The 26,555-nt window shown below is 38.9% G+C and overlaps 1 protein-coding gene across 4 annotated transcripts in view; it reads right to left on the reverse strand.

Annotated features, from left to right (window-relative positions):
- TRPM6 (transient receptor potential cation channel subfamily M member 6) overlaps positions 1–26,555 on the reverse strand; it is a 172,459-nt gene that overhangs the window by 52,773 nt on the left and 93,131 nt on the right. For all 4 annotated transcript variants that reach the window (XM_036991352.2, XM_073228659.1, XM_073228658.1 and 1 more), the window contains 8 exons: positions 26,093–26,321; positions 15,319–15,471; positions 10,554–10,700; positions 7,979–8,107; positions 6,349–6,600; positions 4,545–4,719; positions 4,238–4,352; positions 216–409 (listed from right to left, as the gene is read on the reverse strand). In XM_036991352.2, the coding sequence (XP_036847247.2) occupies positions 216–409; positions 4,238–4,352; positions 4,545–4,719; positions 6,349–6,600; positions 7,979–8,107; positions 10,554–10,700; positions 15,319–15,471; positions 26,093–26,321 (1,394 nt within the window). The remainder of the gene's footprint in view (positions 1–215; positions 410–4,237; positions 4,353–4,544; positions 4,720–6,348; positions 6,601–7,978; positions 8,108–10,553; positions 10,701–15,318; positions 15,472–26,092; positions 26,322–26,555) is intronic.

Here is a 26,555-nt window from a genome sequence, read left to right on the forward strand (position 1 = left end):
TTCAAACAGAGATTCTGTTCCTACCCATTCTGTTCTTCCAAAGTATCAGTTAATCTTGGCAAAAGTATGACAATCACATAATGAGATCAATGTGTTGACTTAGATGATACTTTGGCCAGGACCTTCTATCCTGTGCCTCGAATGTGATTGAAATGAGTTGCTCTAGTGTCTCCAGTCTTTACTCTTTTCCTCCTATCCCGCCAATGAAAACTTACTTAGTCCAACGTCGCCCTCTTCTTGGTCATTTGGAGCTTGACGATGGCAAAGACGGCGAAGGAGGAGACAAACGTGACTCAGCAGGATCAAAGGTGGGGGCAGCCATGGCTTCTCGTGGTAAGTCATGATGTAGCGATAACGATTGTATTTCCATAGTTTATTTGAAATGGATTTCATATCTAAGTACACATTACTGTAAGGTATAATAAAAGAGGGACAATGCTTTAATCCAGAATCCTGAAACAGAACAGTTAGATTCTTTATTTTCCAACTTTTATGATTGGTTCACCTGACATTACCAGCAGTTAGCCAACAAAAATATCCACAGTATTTATGATCTTTCTTCCACCAAACAAAATACATTAATCACCTTCTACAATAAAATATGCTGATCAGAATAATAAGTAAAAGAGAGAGATTACAATCAGAGAGGAGAAAGTGCCAGCATTTTTAAATGCAATGAGCAGAAACTGCCCTCTGGAACTTAACCCTGTTTTTTGTTCACCATCTCTTCTCACAGAGAAGCTCTTCTCAGTCCATAGTTCATCTTTCATGGTAAGCAGCTTTAATGTTTCTCTGTATCATCAACCTTATGAAGAGATTCTCCTAATGTCAAATGTGAGAAGTGCTAGAATAATCGTAGCTAAAACAAAAGAATATTGATAAAGAAGAGATAGAGAGGAATCAATTCGTCCTAAAATAAACCAATATGCAGAGCTTCTACTCAGAAACTACATAAATTATTTCAATTAGTTTTAAAATGACAGCACCCCCTGATTGGAAGGCCACCTTGGATTGTCCCTTTAATTACATCAATGTTGATATGCAGATAGGACAGTGAATACCGATACTATAGAATCTGTGATGGAGTTGTGGTGGGAGGTACATTTACTCTTCAGTAACATCATCCCTCACTACTTAACTTTAAGTCTGTAACATGATATGGGGGTGGTGGGGAGGGGAGGAGGGCACAGTGGAATGTCCGTCTTCATATTTTGTTTAGACTAACATAAAATTTAGTTATTTTTAAAGAAAGATGACAGAGTAGTACTTGAGTAGGGCAGCCAAACTTAGCAAAGGAAAACGCAGAACCCTAAAATCTGAGCAATGATAAAGGGAAGGACCAGAACTATCCTGGAGAAAGTCAGCTTAGGATAAGAGATTGGCACGAGAAGCGGGGTGGGGGGAAGTACAGGGGTGGCAGGGGTGGAGAAAGTGAAGGTTCCTGTGGCCAGGGTTCTCACCTGACCCTGGTTAGCTTGCTCATTACACACGTGTGGGCAATACATTGTTTTTGACTTTGTATAAAGCTCCGCCCAGTGCTCTGGGCAACATAGCTGCACAGCTGCAGGAGAGCAGAGGCCGGAGTGGTGGCAGCGTCGAGGACTGAGGTGGCTGAGCCGGCAGAGAGGCCCAGAGGCAGAGCCCAGCTTGCTGTATGTGCTCTGAGTGGACAGGATTCTAGTGATTGACCTGCCACTGTGGGAAGAAAGTTGGGTATAAACCCTTTCACCCCAAGAACATTCCACTGACATTTTTCGGTCTCATTGAATCCACAGTGAACTTGTCTGGGTCTGAAACTTACTGGCAAGAATGGGGGGGTTATTCACAGATTCGATAAAGTAGGTGATGGAAACAGAAAACTGGGTTTTAACAGTAGTTCCCAAAATGTGGTTGGTCACTGAGCCAGCAGTATTAGCATCGCCTGAGAATGTGTCAGAAATGCAAATTCTTGGGCCCTAGCCCAGAATTACCAGGTTAGATGCTCTGGCAGGGCCATTACAGCAATCTGTGCCTCAGCAAGCCCGCCAGGAGATTCTTGTGCACCGTCACGGCTAAGAACCACCAAGATTCAGTGTTGTCACTCCAAGTGTGACTACACCTGTCCACGAGCAGGTGGCGATCTTCACAGTGTTTTTCGGGTTCTTTGTAATCATTGGTGCAGAGACTCCAGAAAGACTCCCAAACAGGTAGTTAAAACAGGGCTTCTCAGCTTGTTTGGTCCTCAGTACATTCACCTCTCAAGTGAGAAGTTTGGCCTATATGGGAATTTCTCAACCTCTCTTGTGACACCTTCCATTTTTGAGAAACAAAAATTTCATGCCCACTCAATAATATTTAAACATCAAAAAGAAAATCCTTATAATAATACCAGTAAATGTTATAAGGCCATAAAATGGTGAGGCTAAAAGAGATGATAGCTATCATATAATCCTGTAACAAGCAGAAAGGTATATCTTCCCCATATATATTCAATGTCACTTTTTTTAAGTATTCATATGTTCTCTTTTTATCAAGTATTTATATCTTCTCTTTCTACTTAGATTCCATGAGTTGACATATTCAATGTCACTTTTTTTTAAGTTTTCATATCTTGTCTTTCTACTTAGATGCCATGAATTGATTTCTCTTTTCTTGTCTTTCTCTCTTCAGTGAGATAATCAATGAATAAAATACCTAGTACAATACCTGTCATAAAGCAGGCATTCAGAAAAGACTAGTTTGTTTCCATCACTTCACTTGGTTTCTTTCATGTGTTAAACAAATCTGTGGCAAGCACTCTTCTTGGTGTTTGGGATAAATGCATAGGTGAAAAAGAAAAAAAAGCTATCTTTTCCTTGTGGCACTTATATTCCACTAGAGGAGAGATAAATAGAAAAAAACATAAATATAAATAATTACGTATTTTGTAAATATAAGTCGGTATAAAGAAAGAAGAGTAAGGGGCACCGGGCATGCCAAGGAGATAGCTGTGCTTTTAAATATCATCCTTAGGTTACGCCTATTTAAAGAGGATATTTGAGCAGAAATTGAAGAAGGTGAGGGAATGGGCCACAGTGATATGTGGGGGAGGAGCATTTCCTGCAGAGGGAACAGCAACCGCAAAAGCTCTTGTGTTGGTTGAAAAACTATGAGGGGCCGATATGGCTGGAGAAGAAAGGGGAAGAGCAGCGTGATGTGTGATCTGAGATGCAGCAGGGAAGCCAGAACACATGGGGCCCTGTAGGGCAGTGAAGGAACTTTGACATTGACCCAGAGGGAAATGGGGAACCATCAAGGGTTGGAGAGAGTGGTGACATCATCTGCCATATGTTTGTAAAGAGTCGCTAGGGCTACTGTGTTGAGAACAGAATACAGGGGCCGAAGATATTAACAGAAATAGATTAAAAAGACTGTGGGGTAGCAGTGGTGTGGTGATAGGTGGTTAGATGGATAATCTATTTGAAGATAGAGTCAACAAGGGTTCCTGACAGTTCGGAGGGAGAGATACAAGAGGCATTAAGAATGACTCCAAGGTTTCTGAACTGAACAACAGGGAACATGGAGCTTTGACAAACACTTGTCTTCTCCACAGAGTTGGCAAAGACTACAAGTAGAATAAGTGTATGTTGGGAAAGAGGGGTGATAAGAGTCTGGACATTTCAGATGTTAGAATTCTATTATATATCTGACTGGTGGTGGAAGGGGGCAGTTGGAGCCCCAGGACCGGTGGACTGGAGGTAAGAAGTGGAACTCGTCAGCATGTACAGGAACACTGACAAAGGTCACCAAAGCATAAATAAGAGATACACACGGTCTGGGCCCAGGGACGGTCCAGGATTAAAAGGTTGAAGATGTGGAGATGATCCAGGAAAGGAGGCCAAGGATAAATGAAGAGTGAGACAGAAGAAAACAGAATGAGATATGCTGGGAGGCAAGTGGAAAAAGGACATCAAGAACTGCTAGTCCTCCTTTCAGCCCATTAGTCATTCTCTTTTCCATGCCCCTACCTTACTGCTGTATTACAACGCACGATCTCCTTGTTCTACTTTTATTACACTCTCCCCATGTATTTTTCCCTTCGCATGCTCTGCCCCTTTCCTACAGGCAGTCTCATGTCTGCACTTTAAAACCATCATAATAAAACATGGAACACACAAAAACCAAAGGTTACATACCCCAAATCCATGTGATCCTACTCAAAATACCTGCCCCCAGCATGGCTTAAATGAAATAACCATATTTAAGTAAAATGACCTACTTGAAGAAAGCGATCAGCAGGTTCACCATGATGATGTACTGCACGAAGAGGTAGACGGCTTGCAGGAACGGAGTGAGGAAGGAGCCGGGAGGGCAAGACGGCTGGCTCGAACAGACTGCAGACAGAGAATTTAAACTATGAAAGATAAAATGAATCACTGCCCGGTGACTCTACACAAATATTTAGCACATTGACTTAACGGAGTACCATGCATTTTTGACCCAGGTGATTATTTTCCAGATTTTTTTTTACTCTGAGTAGGTACAAAGGTTTACTTTTTGCATGATAGTGAAAAGGCCCTCCATACCATCTATGTCGGAAGCATAGACTTCTCCATAAATCATCCAGTACGGCTCAAACACGATATCTCGAGCCAGCCTCCATGATGGAGGCTCCTTTGGAGCAAGGATGGCCTTGCGCGCCACCCCGAAGCTCAGCAGCACGATGGCCATCATGACGACGATGTAGAACATGTTTCCTGTCTGCAGAAGAGCAGAGCACCACCAGGATTTTACCACAGACTTGAAATTTAAAACAAATCTAACATGAGCAGCCATCTTAACTACACCTGCCAATAAGAAGACTGACTGTCTTAGTCACTGGCCAAAATGCCCTCATACATTAATAGCTGGGTTTCCTTTGGCTAAACCATTGTTTTCTCTGCAAAGTACATGTTCCATGTCAATGTGGTGTACGGAAAAATAAAATGTGCTAGGGGTAAAAAAATCTGTGCTTTTCTTTCTTTAAGAAGTACTGAAATGTGAACAGCTTTTGATTAGCTAATATCCAAATGTCCAGCAATTGGATCAGAGGTTAGGAAAAGGAAGAAAAATAGTGCGTGTTTAAATTAGTCAAATGGCTCCTAATTCCCAGGATTATCTTCAGGAATTGATTAGAGTCTGAGAAATTGACTAGGTTAGTTTCATTTCACTTACTAAATGTACATCAATTCAACCCATTTGTTCACTGTGGCAGAGAGAATTATTTCATGAGTATTCCAAGAGCTTCTCGGCATTTCTTAGCCTCCCTTCCATGAGGCTGGCACTGGTTGATCTACTCTAGCTTGTGGCTTGTGAAGTGATAGTGACTTACGTCACTTCCTGTCCAGAGCCCTTAAAAGCCATTAAACTCTCTCCCATTCCCTGCCATCAAAAACCTTGGAAGCCTCGTGTTGACGTGGCTCTGTCACAAGATGGAAGGATTCTGGATCCCGGAGTCACAGGGTAGAGGACAGCAACCTTGAGCGTTCATCGAACTTAACATGAGAGAGAAATAAACTTGTTCTAAGTCACTGAGATTTATTAATTACCTCACCATAGCCTATCTGATAAATATCAGCGTCGCCAAGACCAGAGGAAGCACTGCTGCTCTGAAAGCGTGAAGAAAGGAATCTGCCTCCCTCTTCCATTCTCACCCTCCCTTCTCAAGAACTTGTTCTTGCCCTGCCAGCAAGTGTTCCAGAAGGAAAAGCCAAAGACGATCAGCAGGTACTGTCCCTCCTAGAGGGTGGGCCTTAGGTCCTCATGCAAAGCCGGTTGTTTGTCACCTAAGCACAGCAAGCTTAGATGACAGAAAAGCCAGGGGGTCCAGATTTGAATCCTAATTCCCCTACACCCTTGGGAAATTTACTCAACCTCCATCTCTTTTATGTAAAATGTGGATAATAAGAGTACCTCTCTCATAAAGTTATTCTGAAGAGTAAATGAGTTAATATATACGAAGTACTTAGAACAGTGTGTGGCCCACAGTAAGCATGAATTAAGAGTTGGCTGGGGGTGGGCAGATAAAAAGATAAATTGGTATTTTAGCACATGATACTACTGGTGGTAGCCTCACACAGATCTGGCTCTCAGGTATTACTCATTTCATTCAATCATATCATCTGGCCCTAATCAAAAAGGCAAGCTGAGTATTCTACTCAACTCTCCAATATGCAATCCAAGGACATTTGTTAAATGTGAGTTTGTGGTTGTAAGGAGAGCAGTGATAAAATAATCTTGCTGTCTGTGCTTCTATAAATAATTCCAAACGCTAAATGACTGGATAGGAACCATGACATCAGGCAGAACCATTAAAAAGGCCATGGAAATAAACAAATAGACTGTACTCACCATTTTTGCAATCATGGTCACATACGGACCTGCATACTGATTCACAGCAAAGAAGTCCAGGAGCCTTGAGAACCAGAATATGATGTCTATGCAATATATTAGTCTTCCCGCTGTGTGGAAAGGAGGGTCACCCCACCGGAGGCCAAAACCAACTGAAAACAGGCCAATGGCCACAGTTTCTATTAGGTTCCAGTACTCACTAATCCATAACTTCACTTTTTGAGTGAACTTTCCAGGTTCTGAAATACAGACCTAAAAGAAGAAAGAAAGGAAGCTTAAAGAACACAGTGTAAGGACCTCATCAATATGGTCTTCAACATAGCAACTGCTCCTTTAGAAAGTAGTATATGAATCCTGCCAAACCAGAGGTCCCAAGAAGATTTTGGAGATTTATTAAGTTATCCTCGGGTAGTGAAATGTTTAAGCACTTCTATAAACATGTTTTAATGTCACTGTTAGTGTTAGCCAGCTATCTGAAAATTCAACCAGAAGTTGTTTTTTTTAATGGTACTTTTTCTAGCTTTAACTAACCATAAGCTAACAAAAGGGAATGCCAAGACATTTAAAACTCAGTATTGCAGAGAATCTATACAGCCACAACTGCACTTCCTGAGAGACAGTCAAGTGTAAAGGAGACTGGTTTGAAATAAAGGAATCCTGTCCTTGAGCCCTGCTACTGCTATTTAGTGAGTTGTTGACAAATTACTAAGAATGTCATAGTAGAACTAACAATTTTAAGAAATTACCCCCTGCAACCAACTATCAGACAAATGGAAATGTAAAATAGTAAGCCTATTTTCCCTGAAGCATAAAATACAGTGGAATTCAGATAACATTTTTGTCCTGAATTGTTTTGTATCATCTATAAAGTCCACAACAGTAACTAGCAGGTAATATAGGTATAATTACTAATATGTTTACTTAGCATATAATGTTGGTCATATTAGCTCTAGAACAAAACAAATGTATGTAAATGCAAAGATACAGAGATACATATGCACTGATATCTAAAATCCTAAGTCATAACTGTATGTGATTGTAGTTATAACTGTATGAATAAAAATTTTTATTTTAAGTGACTCATTGCAAACTAAAAATGAAAATTTTGTTCTGATATGTCTCTTGGACTACTTGCTTCAGAGAGATTTTTTAAAAGTGTTTTCACTTCACTTTTCAAAGGTGTTTAGTAGGATAATTCAAAAGCTATAAGTGAATTATTTGCATATTGCACAACTTCAGCTATGTGTGTGCCACAATGTGAGATGAAGCTGATAACATGCAAGTAATGCTAGGCTATAAAAATCAATCTTACAAAAACCAAAAACACCTTTAGAAAATCAAACAGATGAAGGGTCTAATGATAATTAGATAACATAACTCTAGGACCGATAAATACACTAAGATGCCTTTAAAAATAACTGCTTTCGAAGAGCAGCAACCAGTGGAAAGCATTTAGCAAGTAAAGGTTTGAGATCAGAGACTTCCCTCTAAGGACCTGCATGCCAATCAGGATCAGCAAATGAGGTGCCTGTCACACCACCACCTTTAACCTGTCATCTGTTTTCGTCACCACATCCCAGGACACCTCTAGCAGGGTGTGTAAAAACCAAAGGGAGAAGGGAGAACTTACCTCCCTGACTTTCTCGATGGCGTTGGTGAAGATGTAAATGACAACGAGCCACTCTTGCACACTGGGCTGGGGCTGCATCTCCACCAGCACAGTGTAAGTGAACAGCATGAGGAATGCCAGGTATGCCACCTGTGAGGGGGACACACATTCCCAGGATATGGGACATGAGTGAGAGTCACAATGCAGCATGCCTGGACACGAACCGAGCCAAGTGGAGAAACACACATTAGCTTCAGTGTGATAACAGGAAAAAATAACCAGGACCACCCTCTGATGATTGATGGCCTGTTGCCCAGGAAAGCACTAGAATCCACAGTTTTCTATTCAAAGACTTAGTGGAAAGAAGGAAGACCACTGCTCTCCAATACACAGAAGGGAGCACTGTCTCATCTCGTCGGCTGACCAGAACGTCCAAACCCTGCACACTCCTGCGTGGACACCGTCAGGCTAACAGCAAGCCACACCCCTTCCTCCCCATCTGAGCACAGAAAACATGTGTTCCAGGTACACCAAATGAGCTGTGTCAGTAGGTGCCTATTTTCAAATATAATAAATTGTGACATTTACTACTGTTAGAGGTTTTATTTTATGCTGATTAAAATATTCTGGTTAGTGGAACAGTATTGTCCAATTGTGAGTCCATGTAATCAAAGACTGTTGACATTTTTATCATCAGTACTCAGCCCTCAGCCTGACATATGGCAGACATTCAAAAAATTTATGTTTTATTACTAATTGTATATACTAAACCTAGATTTCCAGTCTCTTCAAAGAATTAAGATACAATAAATACACACACACATATATATATATATGGTGATTATTTGCTTTGTAATCTTACCTAACATTATATCTTCTTAAGATATATTCCCAGAAGTAGACTCTCTGGGCATAGACATTTAAAGCTGTGACATGCATTACTAAGTTACCCACTACAAAGACTTTACCCATTTCCATGATCACTAAAAATGCATGAGATCATGCGGTCCTTTAAAATAGCTTCAGAGACAGTGCACTGTGTTAGCTGATGGATGCTTGTATTAGATTCCCCTCTCTCCTATCTTTTTGAGCTCTACCTAAGTTTGATACATCTTCTTCTAAGCTCAGTCCTATATAGAGAATGGCTGAAGTCACTTCTCACTATACAGTAGTGATGATACATACACTAGGTGGCATTTCAGGAGGCATAGTGGGTATGACTGCCTATGAGTTAAAGAGCTTAGTAGAGAAGCATATATGAAAGTCCAAGTAGATTCCATTAATTCTAAACTTCTCTAGATCTCAAAGTCTGAGTATGTTTGATGACCCCTCAGGGACATAATTTAGATAAATTTGTTCTATACAGTCATCATTTTAAAAAATATTTTTGTTATCAGTTTCATGGTGCCTAGACATTAAAATACTGTAGATGTTGGTGGTATTGCTTCTGATTCTTTTTGTTTCTTTCCAGTTCTTAAAGATGCAAAGATGTGTTTCCATTTTTGCTTTTTCATCATAATATTTCTAACAAGACATTGCTTCAATAAAGCACACTCGCCACCACCCAGCAGTGTGTCAGCTGAAGCTAAAATGCCTGGGCTCACTGCTAACACCAGTCACTGCGATGGGCAGATCTGGTGAGCTACTTTGTTCTATTTTTCAGCTATATTTGTTGTTGTTCTATTTGCTTAACTTTGTTCCTGTTTCTAAATGTTTGTAAGCTGGAAATTTCTAAGGAAAGAAATACTTGAATACTCTTTCCCAGTGATGTAACTATAGTTAAAATTCTCTTGCAGCTACTACCAGTCTCTGGTGTATTTTGTTCTATATTCACAAAAATGGTAAAACCTCATCATTTGAAGGGAGATTTGACTTTTGGAAATGGATAAAAGTCATTCAGAGTTATGTACTTACTCAATAAGTATATGAAATAAGTGTGTGGTTGGACAAGTACAATTTATATACTTGAATATAACACATTTAGATAAATATCTTTTTATAATCACACATTACATGCTTTGGAAATACACAGTCTTGGCCATGGGCAATTTAAGTATAGGTAAGAATTAGAAAATAAATGCTACTAAGTAAATGTGAAAAGCCATCAGTAAGTTAAAGTCCAGTTCATGCTTTCTCTGTATCACTACATTCATAATAGATGTAGTATTTGTTCCTATAATTCAACTTCTAAAACTGTTATTGTCTTCTATACACTTATAAGAATGTTGCATTTTTAATCAATTCAGCCGCTGCTTCTTTTGCCCAAGATGAGAAAAGAATCCACACCCACCATCACTTAATTCTACACCACTGTTGTTAACTTTATCATTCCACGTTTCCAGTGCTCAGTCCCAGATGTACTAAAGAGAAGCACTTAAGAAGAAAATGCTTGTTTTTTCCCTCCCAAAGGAGAGATCTCTAACCTTTCCTCTCTTCCCTTCAATTTTCTTTCCTACCTCCTTTGTCATTCCCCCTTTTTTTAAATTTCCCTTCTACATTCTGTTACAAGTTGACAAACCAGGCATATCCTTAAAACCATTATCATTAGCTATTAACCATCATGAAGACTGTATATAATTTTTGCAATGAAACTAACCGTATAAAACCAAAACTTGACAATCGGAGCATTGTAGAACTCATAGACTTTTCTGGTCCATGGAAGGCTTTGGGGACCACTGTTTATGTCAAAGTGCTGATTTTCATCTAGTTTCTCATCAGGGGGTCTTTCCAAATCACAGTCTTTCTGAAAAAATAAACAAATAATAATTTATTGTGAGGAGCTTAACTAAAATATTAACATTTAAAATATTCAAATTAATATAATACATATATTTGAAATTAATTGGGCACCCACCTGCCAAATAATAATCTTAGTCTCGAAAGAAAAGCTACATGCATTGCATAAATCTTTGACTAAGTTAAGGAGCTCAGGGTATTTCTGAGATGCAAGCTAAGTCTCCAATAATCAAACCTAGTCAAACTAAGCATAGTTCCAAGGATTTAAAAATGGTCCCTGTTCCTGTTCATTTAATCTCCATTATCAGTGTTTTGGAATTTAAGGATATTCATAAAATAAATCCCACTGAATTCAATAACAGATAATATAATTATTTCTGTAATAGAAGAAGACAGAACAGACACGCATCAACGATGCATTCTTCCCAGTTCATAGGAAAGTCAGGCCCAGATTTAGGATTCCGGCTTTGATAGCGTCTCCACTCATTTACAGCAAAAGCACTTTACCTGAGATTGATGGGCTCTCTGAGCTTCCGGGATTCCTTGACACTCCTGCAACTACAGGCAAGTATTTGTGACGTACAGGCTTTTTTCTAGGGAAAGCATCAAATCTTTGACTAGTTTCCCAGTAGTTCCGTGTCCACCCCAAGGGGCTGAGCCTTGTAGGTGATAAGCAATGAGTATCTGTGTGGCAGAGTGGTGGTTGCATGGATCTGATTCCAAGCGTGTCCACAGAGAAGAGTCTTTAAAAAGAGGGGAAAACAAGAACTGGAAAGAAAAGAAAACAGCACTTGGAGCCTGGCTGCCTTTGAGAGGAGGGGACTTAGGGACGGCGAAGGAGGGGCCAAGGACATTCCAACTTATGGTTCTCATTTTTATACCGGAAATGCATTCCTTTTTTGAATTCTGAAAATATTAAGTGAAAAGAAAGAAATGCTCTCTGATGCCTCTCAGCCTTGGATGTTTCTTCAACCTATCCACAAATGCTCTCTCTCTAGAGTCAGACCTGCAGGATTAGGAAGATTTTTCACGTGAAGGAATAGTCCATATAATGCAGGAGGTGATTTTTGAGGCCTCAGGCATCTCGATGGGTTATCTCAGAGCTTGTTTCGTCATCGCTCTGTTATGCACATCACTTCAGGCAGTAGCGTTGGGGTTGTGACCTAACAGTGTAGGAACTGACCGGGTTCCTAACCGGTTCCAACCAGCCTAGAGTTAAAATGGCTTAGAACCGTTAGAAAAGGCATCACTTACCTGTGATTTTAATGACATCAGTACTATTTCAGAAAGACCTTGGAAAACAATTTTAGTAATGACATTGTTATTAAATAACTTCTCTTGTTATTTTTCCTAGGAGTGTTTCAGTAGATCTTAACCAGTCTCCCCTCTCCCTCTCTCTCTCTCTCTAACAAGAATCTCATACCAACAGACAGAGGATAAAACTGTAACTACAACAATCAACTCTACCACAATTCATGCCTATTTTCCATCACATTACTATCATCTTTCCCACTTAATGATGCTCTGATAAAATAGATTACTGTTCAACTTTTTAAAATATTTTTTATTGTGATTTATCAATATGTCTAAGACGAAGCTCATTTTTCCCCTTCCAAACCCCCTCCTTTTCTAATCATCTTTGTGTACCTTCAAGAGGGCCTTGTCCCGACCATCAACCTGTCATATTTGCTGTCTCCCTCTCATCCATGCCCCATGTTCAAACGTTTTTGGGCTCTTCCCTTAAAATTTGTATTTTCCTCTCTATGCCCATTGCTACCAAACCTGGCTAAAGCATTTATTATTTCTTACCTGGATGGTTACACTAGCCTATGCTCTCCCTGCTTCCAGCCTGTCTTCTTGCTTTATTATTCTATACAAAGGAGGCAGAATAATTTTCCTAATGTCAGAGCACCTTGCTACTCTGATCGTATACATTCACTGGCTCTCCTTTACTGATGGTATAAAAACCATATTCCTTCATAGGATATACAAGAGTCTCCATGATTTAGCCTCAGATCTACTTTCCCAGCCATACCTGCAAATATTTCCTCCTTGTCCCATACCCACTATAATCTGGACTCTAGCCAAGCCAGACAACTTCCAATGCTTGACATATGACTTGCATTTCCTGCTTCTGTTCCCTTACTTAACCATCTTTCTCCACTGAAATGCTACTTCCCCTCTCTACATCCTCAAGTCACAACTTAATCATGAAGTGGCCACCAATCCCTAAACTTCACCTACTGACTCCACATGAGAGGAGTCTTCTCCTAAATATTCTCCATTCTGCCATCTTGCTATGAGTTGTTCCCAAGAAAGCTCATGTAACCAACAGTCATGCTTTCAAGGGCTTAGCAGCTAGACAGATTTAAATTTCTCATGGCAAAATTATTTTGCATGCAGAAACTTCAATAAGGAGGTTTATAAAAGCTTATTGAGCAGATACAGTATTTAATTCCACACAGCTTCAGCTCCAGAATAATAGCCTTCCTTCCCCAATGAGCAGCAGTCCTTTCATTACATTCATTATCACCCGCTGTCACCACAAAGGCAGAGCACAAAGACACTTTAAAAAAGGGGCTGTGTTTCACCAGCCTTCAGTTTTATCCCAAAACACATAATCAAGCATATTATCCTTAATTAGCTTTATGAAATCTCATGTCCCACCAGATGCTGCCTCTACCCCCACTCTCTACTTAGAAAAATTCTAAACACAAAGCAGATAATCAAAAACTATTGCTTTAGTTAAATTCAAGGCAAAAAGCATTGGTACTATGAATAACATTCATAGCAGAACAGATTCCAATTCATAGCAGAACAGATTTTAAATACTTTTCCAGTAAGTGCTTTAAGTTGAATAATGGTAAGGCATCATGGATATTCTGTTTGCTTATATGCTCCACGGTTTCAGAGGCCACATCTAGCTTAGTTAATGCGGTGTCCCGAGAACATCTTAACTTATCTGGCACATGGAATGTGGCCACTAACTAGTCATTGAATTAGTCAACTGATAAGGCCATGTCCAGACCATCTAGGTGAGCAGTTGCTGTAAACAGGACCACTATATTACAGACAAAATTTAATTTTTCAGGGAACTGTAAGAACTCTTTTTTTTTTTTAATGTTAAGAGCACCGTTAATTGCCATTCAAGGAAGGAGTTCTTTCTCTAAGAGTCTCTCCTTTAAGAAAGACTATTTAGTGGGATGCTCCAGCTATCTACAATGAATTAACTGTTCTTGAAAGCTTATCTTTCTACTAAAGCTATAAGATCCAAAAGTAAAGTTACATCCAGCTACAAAGTACAATTTGCTACCAACTGCCAACATATTTACATATTTGTTTATATACAGACAGATAGATGATTAGACTGCTAGATAGATAGATAGATAGATAGATAGATAGATAGACAGATAGATAGATATAGATAGATAGGCAGCTCTCTCCATTTCTCACTTCAATAAGCTAACTAAACTTAATGTGAATATCTGAATAAGCACAAAGTCAAACAGAATGTCTCACACACAACTACATCAATCTATTTCTAAAGGGGTTAGGTCAACACCTAAATCTCTTCTCTTTCCTTAAAATAATTTGAAATAATCTAAACTTAATAACCATGTCATCTAGTTAATACAATCACAATTATGGCAACTTGACTAGCCTAGCTTTGCAATAAAGGTCTCACACATTCTACAAAAGTAAGAATGTTCCTGCCACCTTGTATTCTGAGAACCCCAGATAGAAATCAGGCTTAGGAAAAGTAAGGAGGGAAGAAGGGTGGTGGGGGGAGAGGAGAGGAATACAATACCCGCCCAAACAGATGTGATAGTCAAAATATTTAAAAACTGATCCAAAAGTGGCAATAACCAATCCAAATGGATGTTCAACCAATCACAAGAGAAGCCATCCATATGAACTAATTATAATTATTTTTCATGTAGTATTTATTTATGTTTAAAAATATTATAACAAATACCTCACAAGTGCAAAAGCACATCGGACAAGATGCTAGCTAACGATGCTTCATTAATGTGTTAGTACCAGAGATGTTCACTACACCTCACGATAATACCTTTATAAGCAATGATCCAATTTGAGACATAGGAAGCAAGCAGTATAGGCACAGACAGCATACTGGAGACTCTACAGCCAAGACAGGTTGCAAGAGAATTAGCTCAAATTTTCCATGAGGGAGTTGACATCTGGGAGCTCAAGTAAAACTATTCAGCCACTGGATATAACAAATGAAAAAGTTTCTGGAGTGGAACAATAAAGATCAATGCAAATTCTAAACTTGCATCTTTACAAATGAAGATTTTTAGGGATATGAGACTGTCCCCATTGTACTTTTAGAGAAAAAGTAAGTCTGTTTATTCCACTAGTCACAAAGGAAAATGAAAACTTAAGCAGTTGTCAAGATATAATAAAGTGTTTGATGTTGGCTCTGAGGCAGAAACGGGATATTTTGCTTAACCATCTATGCAGGTTAATTAGATTTACCACGCATGCTATACCTAACATACTATAATATGTTAATATTGTTAAATAACTTGTAAACAAATAAACTTTGCATTTGTGTGATGTCAGTACCATGACAACTCAGTCCACCATGATCCTGCACTGACCGTACAAGCACTTTCCTTGGCACTGCTGGAGTTCTGGTCACCATAATACCACGCAAACTGGAAGTCCTGGGACTGCGGAACATGCGACATCTCTGCTTTGCTTTTAAATTCCAATGTCAAAATGGTGGGTGGTAAAAGAATACTTACAATGACCTATAAAAGAAAACAAAGCAAAGTAAGTAGTAGGAGCTACGTGTGTGAGTCAAATAACAAAATGAAGATTTTATCATCTATAAAATGTCAGACCTATCCCTAATTCAGTTGCTACCCTGAGTCTGTACATACTTTTCGACTGAACAATTTCAATTCTAGAAAATGTCTCCCTCGGAAATACTCGTGAATACAACTGGGTAGGGATGTTCGTTGCAGCATTATGTGTAATAGCAAAAAATTCTGAGGTCAACCTAAATGTCCATCAATAGAGCGGCAACAGTGGGACATGATGTGGGATAAATTAAATATGCAGCCATTAAAAAGGCAAAAGCAATTTTGAATATAATATGATGAAAAGGTATCCAAGTTAAATTGTTAAGTGGGGAAAGAAATGCAAGTATGGAATAACATTTGTACTGTGATCCCATTTTTTTTTAAAAAAGAAAATTAAAACTGTATATGTATATACATATATGCATTTAAAAGTTTAACAATATGGGAGCCAACATGGCGGCATGAGTAGGACAGTGGGAATCTCCTCCCAAAAACATATATATTTTTGAAAATACAACAAATACAACTAATCCTAAAAGAGAGACAAGAAGACACAGGACAACAGCCAGACAACATCCACATGTGCAAGAGCCCAGCGCCTGATGAAAGGGGTAAGATACAAGCCCGGCCTGGTGGGACCCAAGCGCCCCTCACCCCAGCTCCCGGCGGGAGGAGAGGAGTCGGAGCAGAGAGGGAGAGGGAACCCAGGACTGCTAAACACCCAGCCCAAGCCATCCGGACCAGAGCGCAGACACAGTGCATGCGTGGGGTCCTGGATACTAGGGAAACAGGGCAGCAAGACCTCTGAGCGGGTTCCGAAGCTAATGCCCCTGTGACAAAGAAAAGCGAGTGCTTTTCGAAAGTCTTAAAGGGACAGGGATGCAACAGCTGGACAGAAACAACAGAGGTCACAGTCCACCGGCTGGAAATTACAGGGAAAACTAGGCACACTAACCCCCTGGGCAACAGCTGTGAGACCCCTCACGAAAGCAAACAGCCAAACAGCCCCCCGTCCATTACCCCTCCAGGGCCCTGCCAAAGCAGAGAAGCAGCCTGAGGCTGGCCACGCCCTCAGCAAGGGAGCTTCCTCCATACCGGCCCGTCAAGACACAAAGACTCAGTCTACATGCAATTACCCAACACAAGCCACTAGGGGTCACAGTTGTCCCAGTAAAGAAAGGCCAGTAGCAAGTGGAAAGATGGGTCCTCCCAGCTGACAGTCAATAGCACCTATCAACATGAAAAGGCAAAAAAATATGATCCAGACAAGACTAACCCAGACAGCTTCAGCATCTGCTACATCTTCCCCTGAGAAGGAACCTGGGGAGATAGATTTAACCAGTCTTCCTGAAAAAGAATTCAAAACAAAAGTCATAACCATCCTGATGGACTTGCAGAGAAATATGCAAGAACTAATGAAGGAGAATACAGAAATAAAACAATCTCTGGAAGGACTTCAAAACAGAATGGACGAGATGCAAGAGACCAAATAATGGACTGAAAGAGTTCTAAGAGAGCTGACTGAACAATCGAAACGGAACAATATCCGCATTATAGGGGTACCAGAAGAAGAAGAGAGAAAAAGGGAAAGAAAGTGTCTTTGAAGAAATAATTGCTGAAAACTTCCCCAAAATAGGGGAGGAAATGGCCTCTCAGACCACAGAGGTACACAGAACTCCCATGATAAGGGATCCAAGGAGGGCAACACCAAGACACATAATAATTAAAATGGCAAAGATCAAAGACAAAGATAGAGTATTAAAGGCAGCCAGAGAGAAAAAAAAAGGTCACCTACAAAGGAAAACCCATCAGGCTATCATCAGACTTCTCAACAAAAACCTTACAGTCCAGAATACAATGGTATGATATATTTAATGCAATGAAACAGAAGGGCCTCAAACCAAGACTACTGTATACAGCACGATTATCATTAAATATGAAGGAGGGATTAAACAATACCCAGACAAGCAAAAGTTGAGGGAATTTGCCTCCCACAAACCACCTCTACAGGGCATCTTAGAGGGACTGCTCTAGATGGGAGTAATCCTAAAAAGAGCACAGAACAAAACACCCAACATATACAGAAGGGAGGAGGAGGAATGAGAAGGGAGAGAAATAAAGAATCATCAGACCGTGTTTATAATAGCTCCACAAGTGAGTTAAGTTAGACAGTAAGATAGTAAAGAAGCTAACCTTAAACCTTTGGTAACCAGAAACTTAAAGCCTGAAATGGCAATAAGTACATACCTTTCAATAATCACCCTAAATATAAATGGACTGAATGCACCAATCAAAAGACACAGAGTAATATAATGGATAAAAAAGCAAGATCCATCCATATGCTGCTTACAAGAGACTCACCTCAAACTCAAACACATGCACAAACTTAAAGTCAAGGGATGGAAAAAGATATTTCATGCAAACAACAGAGAGAAAAAAGCAGGTGTTGCAATACAAGTATCAGACAAAATAGACTTCAAAATAAGGAAAGTAACAAAAGATAAAGAAGGACATTACATAATGATAAAGGGCTCAGTCCAACAAGAGGATATAACCATTATAAATATATATGTACCCAATACAGGAGCACCAACATATCTGAAACAAATACTAACAGTACTAAAGGAGGAAATAGAATGCAATGCATTCATTCTGGGAGACTTCAACACACCACTCACTCCAAAGGACAGATCCACCAGACAGAAAATACAGAAGGACACAGAGGCACTGAACAACATACTAGAACAGATGGACCTAATAGACATCTACAGAACTCTACATCCAAAAGCAACAGCATACACATTCTTCTCAGGTGCACATGGAACATTCTCCAGAATAGACCACATACTACGCCACAAAAAGAGCCTCAGTAAATTCCAAAAGATTGAAATCCTACCAACCAACTTTTCAGACAATAAAGGCATAAAACTAGAAATAAACTGTACAAAGAAAGCAAAAAGGCTCACAAATACATGGAGGCTTAAAAACACACTCCTAAATAATCAATGGATCAATGACCAAATCAAAATGGAGATCCAGCAATACATGGAAACAAATGACAACAACAACACAAAGCCCCAACTACTGTGGGATACAGCAAAAGCAGTCTTAAGAGGAAAGTATATAGCAATCCAGGCATATTTAAAGAAGGAAGAACAATCCCAAATGAATGGTCTAATGTCACAATTATCGAAATTAGAAAAAGAAGAACAAATGAGGCCTAAGGTCAGCAGAAGGAGGGACATAATAAAGATCAGAGAAGAAATAAATAGAATTGAGAAGAATAAAACAATAGAAAAAATCAATGAAACCAACAGCTGGTTCTTCGAGAAAATAAACAAAATAGATAAGCCTCTAGCCAGACTTATTAAGAGGAAAAGAGAGTCAACACAAATCAACAGAATCAGAAACAGGAAAGGAAAAATCATGACGGACCCCACAGAAATACAAAGAATTACTAGAGAGTACTATGAAAACCTATATGCTAACAAGCTGGGAAACCTAGGAGAAATGGACAACTTCCTAGAAAAATACAACCTTCCAAGACTGACCCAGAAAGAAACAGAAAATCTAAACAGACCAATTACCAGCAATGAAATTGAAGCGGTAATCAAAAAACTACCAAAGAACAAAACCCACAGGCCAGATGGATTCACCTCGGAATTTTATCAGACATACAGGGAAGACATAATACCCATTCTCCTTAAAGTTTTCCAAAAAAAAAAAAAGAGGAGGGAATACTCCCAAACTCATTCTATGAAGCCAACATCACCCTAATACCAAAACCAGGCAAAGACCCTACCAAAAAAGAAAACTACAGACCAATATTCCTGATGAATTGTAGACGCAAAAATACTCAATAAAATATTAGCAAACAGAATTCAACAGTATATCAAAAGGATCATACACCATGACCAAGTGAGATTCATCCCAGGGATGCAAGGATGGTACAACATTCGAAAATCCATCAACATCATCCACCACATCAACAAAAAGAAGGACAAAAACCACATGATCATCTTCATAGATGCTGAAAAAGCATTCGATAAAATTCAACATCCATTCATGATAAAAACTCTCAGCAAAATGGGTATAGAGGGCAAGTACCTCAACATAATAAGGGCCATATATGATAAACCCACAGCCAACATTATACTGAACAGCGAGAAGCTGAAAGCTTTTCCTCTGAGATCAGGAACAAGACAGGGATGCCCACTCTCCCCACTGTTTTTTAACATAGAACTGGAGGTTCTAGCAACGGCAATCAGACAAAACAAAGAAATACAAGGAATCCAGATTGGTAAAGAAAAAGTTAAACTGTCACTATATGCAGATGACATGATATTATACATAAAAAACCCTAAAGACTCCACCCCAAAACTACTAGAACTGATATTGGAATACACTAACTTGCAGGATACAAAATTAACACAGAGAAATCTGTGGCTTTCCTATACACTAACAATGAACCAACAGAAAGAGAAATAAGGAAAACAACTCCATTCACAATTGCATCAAAAAGAATAAAATACCTAGGAATAAACCTAACCAAAGAAGTGAAAGACTTATACTCTGAAAACTACAAGTCACTCTTAAGAGAAATTAAAGGGGACACTAACAAATGGAAACTCATCCCATGCTCGTGGCTAGGAAGAATTAATATTGTCAAAATGGCCATCCTACCCAAAGCAATATACAGATTTGATGCAATCCCTATCAAACTACCAGCAACATTCTTCAATGAACTGGAACAAATAATTCAAAAATTCATATGGAAACACCAAAGACCCCGAATAGCCAAACCAATCCTGAGAAAGAAGAATAAAGTAGGGGGGATCTCACTCCCCAACTTCAAGCTCTACTATAAAGCCATAGTAATCAAGACAATTTGGTACTGGCACAAGAACAGAGCCACAGACCAGTGGAACAGACTAGAGACTCCAGACATTAACCCAGACATATATGGTAAATTAATATTTGATAAAGGAGCCATGGACATACAATGGCGAAATGACAGTCTCTTCAACAGATGGTTCTGGCAAAACTGGACAGCTACAGGTAGGAGAATGAAACTGGACCATTGTCTAACCCCATATACAAAAGTAAACTCAAAATGGATCAAAGACCTGAATGTAAGTCATGAAACCATTAAACTCTTGGAAAAAAACATAGGGAAAAACCTCTTAGACATAAACATGAGCGACCTCTTCTTGAACATATCTCCCCGGCACGGAAAACAAAAGCAAAAATGAACAAGTGAGACTATATTAAGCTGAAAAGCTTCTGTACAGCAAAAGACACCATCAATAGAACAAAAAGGAACCCTACAGTATGGGAGAATATATTTGCAAATGACAGATCCAATAAAGGCTTGACATCCAAAATATATAAAGAGCTCACACGCCTCAACAAACAAAAAACAAATAACCCAATTTAAAAATGGGCAGAGGAACTGAACAGACAGTTCTCTAAAAAAGAAATACAGATGGCCAACAGACACATGAAAAGATGCTCCACATCGCTAATTATCAGAGAAATGCAAATTAAAACTACAATGAGGTATCACCTCACACCAGTAAGGATGGCTGCCATCCAAAAGACAAACAACAACAAATGTTGGTGAGGCTGTGGAGAAAGGTGAACCCTCCTACACTGCTGGTGGGAATGTAAATTAGTTCAACCATTGTAGAAAGCAGTATGGACGTACATCAAAATGCTCAAAACAGACTTACCATTTGACCCAGGAATTCCACTCCTAGGAATTTACCCTAAGAACGCAGCAATCAAGTTTGAGAAAGACAGATGCACCCCTATGTTTATCGCAGCACTATTTACAATAGCCAAGAATTGGAAGCAACCTAAATGTCCATCGATAGATGAATGGATAAAGAAGATGTGGTACATATACACAATGGAATACTACTCAGCCATAAAAAGAGGGCAAATCCTACCATTTGCAGCAACATGGTTGGAGCTGGAGGGTATTATGCTCAGTGAAATAAGCCAAGTGGAGAAAGAGAAATACCAAATGATTTCACTCATCTGTGGAGTATAAGAACAAAGGAAAAACTGAAGGAATAAAACAGCAGCAGAATCACAGAACCCAAGAATGGACTAACAGGTACCAAAGGGAAAGGGACTGGGAGGATGTGTGGGGAGGGAGGAATAAGGGGGGGGGGGGGAAGAAGAAGGTGGGTATTAAGATTAGCATGCATAATGGGGGGGTGGGAGAAAGGGGAGGGCTGTACAACACAGAGAAGACAAGTAGTGATTATACAACATTTTGCTATGCTGATGGACAGTGACTGTAAAGGGGTTTATAGGGGGGACCTGGTATAGGGGAGAGCCTAGTAAACATAATATTCTTCATGTAAGTTTAGATTAATGATAACAAAAAAAAAAAAGAAAGAAAGAAAAGGGGGATTACTTCCTGATAGGATAAAACTAACTGTAAATCAATGATTAATGCATGCTTTAAATATCCTTAATTTTGATCACTTAAAGGGTGTCAGATGATCGGCTATGGAAGTACATTTTTCTGATAATATTCCTTTCTTTAAAAAAAAAAAAAGCAGTTCCTGTGTGGTGACCTCCAAGGAGATCTACACAATGGTATAAAGGACATATCAAAGTGTGGGCAAAGGGTCTGTTTGTGTTTATACAGAGGATCAAAGTCTAATTTGGCTACCCAGAAAATGAACTAAGATATGATATGAAGAAGAACTTCCAACATCAGCACTCTCTGGAAGAGTCATACCAGAAGATGATCATCAAAAAATCCTCAACAAAGATCCAGGTGATGCTGCAGTTGTAGCTGCATTCATCCCACCAGTTCCTGGACTTGCCATTGGAATGAAGAAGGAGATATTTAAGCTGACCTATGCATACAGTGAAACAACAAATTTGACTGGATCTATACTGTCAAAACTCAACCAAGAATTAGGAGAAGTGCAAGTTGTAGTGCTCCAAAATCTTATGACTACAGACTATCTACTGTTAAAAGAACATATGGGATGTGAACAGTCCCCAGGAATGGGTTGTTTTAATTTGTCTGATTTCTCTCAGATTGTTCAAGTTCAGCTGGACAATATCCACCATATCATAGATAAGTTTTCACAAATGCCTAGGGTGCCTAACTGGTTTTCTTGGTTTCACTGGAGATGGCTGGTAATTATAGGTCTGCTTTGGTTATGTAACTGTATTCCTATTATGTTAATGTGTGTACACAATTTAATTTGTAGTTTAAAACCTATACATGCTTAAGTTACTCTACAAGAAGATATGTCAAAGAAATAACCAATCTTCCCATGTTTTCTTCTGTCTGCTACTTCTATAGCTTTTCTTCTTCCTTCATAATTACAACCCATAAATAGAATTTGTGCCTCATATCGAATTTACCAAGTATCATAATTTTTTCCAAGTGGCAAAGATACCTCAAGACAAATACTGGGCATAAAAGCCACAGGGCATAAACCTGCAAAGAAGTAAGAAACTAACCTTTTCAAACAATATTGCCTCTCTCTCACTTACCAACTTTACATTTCCCTGTATGGCCCCGGAAGATGACTGGTTAGCCAGAGATGGGTAAGATTCCTCAAGGGAGGAACAACCTAAGACAGGCACAGTCGCAGGGGGGCCATCAGATGAGAAATTGGAGATCAACAGAGGTGAGGTTTAGAACCTCACCTCCCCTGTTTTTAGAGAAATCTTCTGCATTCGTGGATGTTTTATTGCCCTTGTCTAGCTTGGATTAACACTTAGTCTACAGGTACACACCTGATCATCTAAATTTGCTCTCTTACATCACTAAACTATGTTTCTACCTTTATCTTGCATCTACCTACCACTTCAGCATTTTATTAAAAATAATAATAATAATAATAAGGGAGAAATGTGGGATTCACATATAAATCAAGTATAAAAATCAAGTGGATATTCATATTTGACCTGATTGTTTATAGTTCATAATGTGTGATGAAAACTGAAAGTTTCTGTGATGACTGCCCTTGTACTGTTCACTATGTAAGAACTTATTCACTATGTAAGAATTTGTTCACCATGTAAGAACTTGTTCGTTATGCTTCAGAAGATTGGAGACTGACGAGAATTAGGCTTGGGGTGGATTAATGATTGTACATTGAGCATTGAGTCCCCTATACAGAATTTTATTGTTGTTAACAACCATTTGATCAATAAATATGAGAGATGCCCTCTCAACAACAACAACAAAAAAAAGTTTAACAATATGTACACCACACTATTTATCCTTAGGGGCAGGAAAGTGAAAAGAATTATTTTTCAATGTGCATATTGCTTAATAATTCCTTAAAACCATTAAGTAGTTTTTATCACACAAAATACATGAACACTTATTCATATTATAAAATCAAGGATATAAAAACGTAGCAAGTATTACCTTTTGTTAGATGCATCTCCCACCCTACATATTTTCTCTGTCAGTAAAAGTCAAGGAAAGAATAGCCTAGACATCCATAATTTTTTCATTATATTGCTATCCTTCAGGAATTTATTTATAATCTATTCAAAAGAATTTTCATGTCCAACTAGTTTTGTCTTTCAAGGTAGAGTTTAGAAGATTCACTAAATGTGTGACAAACAATTTGCTTAACACTACTTTTTTCAAGCTAGAATTAATTAGGCCTTAGTAGTCTGGAATTCAGTGAACAAAAGTAAGATTAACCACAACTATATACCATTCATGATTAATTAAACTGAAGTCATATCCTTGTCCACCTTCATTTTTTTCATGCTGAAATGACCTTTTGTTGTTTTGTTTTAAAGGTTGGCATCCTCTGAGGAGTTCTCTGGACTTTGTCTAGTTCTGGCAGAGAATTGTTGGTGTGTGTTTGTTTTCTTTTCAGGTGTAGAACCCCAAATATATACAATCTTCTAGGTCTGGAAACATCATAGTTACCAGGCACAATGATAATATTATACTAATTAATTCCTAACCCACTTCCTGAAAAAAGCTCTACATTCTCTTGCCCTTCCCCATTACAGAACAATTAGTTGGCTTGTGAAACAGTATTTAATGACATCCATATCCCATTTCCAAGAGATAGGTGGAACCTCTTACCCTAAGAGTATTTAAATGACTTCTGCCTCCCAGGTAACCCTATAAGATCTTCCTCCAGTCTTCATCCACTTAGAATATCTAACCAGGATATCTTATGATTATTTGCAAGTGTGTTCTCACACTCAATAAGCCAAGCATTGGTGAATTAGGATCTGGGCATGGACAGTAGTATGGTTTATTACAGCTCAGAGATTTTAAGTGGCTAATTCAGCCTTCTACATCAACTCATTATGTTTTGGGCAAAATATTTAATCTTGCTTCACTTAAGTCTCTTTGTTAATGGAAGTTAGGTGAGGAGGAAAAAGTTATTAAGCTCACAGTAATAAGGATTTCTAGTACATGAAAATATGTACAGCAAACTTATTTCTCAAACTTCAAGCTATCTATACCCCATCTCACTCTCTGAACATTTAAAGAGCTATTATAAGAGCTTCTGCAGCTAGAGGTAGAGCCATTTACACCTCTGCTTCATCATTTCCAAGGCTGAAATTGAATAGAGCAAAGGAGAACTTCTAGAAACAATTGTTGCTTCTCTGATATTTTGTTAAAGAAGAATCCATGTGAAATAATTTTTCATTGATATTTCTCTTATTTCTACAATCTCAGTGGAACTAAAATGTGTAAGCTTTTTATATATTTTATATCTTACACCTTTTATTTTTGTTTTCTACAGTGTGTCCAACAAAAAAAAACATTTTAAAAACAATCATTCTACTGGGGACACATCGTATTTTTAAGAATTCCAGGAAGAATAAAATTAAAATATAGTTTTATGTAGCTTTTAATCCTCATGCTTCATCACTTAATTCATTTTCATAAGTGTATGTACTTCTTAACCTTGACCATAACCTAAAGCTTTAGGCTAAGTTTGATGTCAAAAGTTGGATGCCCTTAGTAGTTAACCAAAATACTCTTGATAATTCAAGATGAGAGATGAGGCCAAACTGTAGAGGAACAGAGAAATCTGGAGACAGTCAGTGATGTGAACAAATGTGTTTGAGGGCAGCTTTATAAAACAGCCATTTATTCCCTGAAACAGCACACTGGATGAGCAGAACAGTAATTGCTAATTTTATTTAGTTTATTATCAGTTAACTATTCTTAAGCTGAGAAAACATTCACTAAAAAACTCTTTTACTTTTGTTATAATTATCAGAGGCAATGGAATTTACTAATAGTTGAAACCTTGAATATGTTTGTATATGCTTTTAACCACTAACCACTTTCACATTGAGTGTGCTTTGTGATAGACAGGAGTGGGGCATTTATCCCCGTTTTTTAAAAGAAACTGTGGCAGTGGGAGATAAAGTAGCTATCAGAGGTTCCCCTGGGAAGATCCCAGCTCATCTGTGAGAATCAAAGACATGACTCGGTTTTCCCAAAGCTTCTCTTTTGGAATAAGGCAAAAATGAATGCAGAGTACAGACCTTCAGATTAGACTATTAAACTCTAGACAGCAAGTAAAAGTACCTTTAACCAAGAGTTCTTCCTCATCTTCAGGCACCCCATCCACATGTCCGTCAGTAGCATCTGGGTACAAGTATGTGACACGAAGGGCCGCAGTCCTCCAGACACGGCCAGCTTCAAGCAGGTGGAATTGCTCCAGTTCTTGAGTTCATAGGTCAGCAGTTTCATAGCCATTCTTTCATTCTGCTTGAATGCCTTCTCCAGCACGTCCAGGGCCAGCTGGCCAAACTGTCTGTAATGACACGGTGGTGAGGGGCGGAAACAGGTGCAGGTGAGGGCCCCACAGACATTCAAAAAGATCAGTGACTAGACAGAAAAGACCAAATACCAAAGAGCAAAGGGCAACTGCATAGTCTCAGCTTGCAGAAGCTGTTCTAAAGATTGTTCTCCCTTTCCCTTAAGGAACAGGACTAGAGGGTTTCTGCAATAGCATACAGGATTTGGTCCTCTTTTTTTTTGACCCTTT

This window comes from Manis javanica, chromosome 2, assembly GCF_040802235.1.
Source record: "Manis javanica isolate MJ-LG chromosome 2, MJ_LKY, whole genome shotgun sequence".
Classification (NCBI taxonomy): domain Eukaryota; kingdom Metazoa; phylum Chordata; class Mammalia; order Pholidota; family Manidae; genus Manis; species Manis javanica.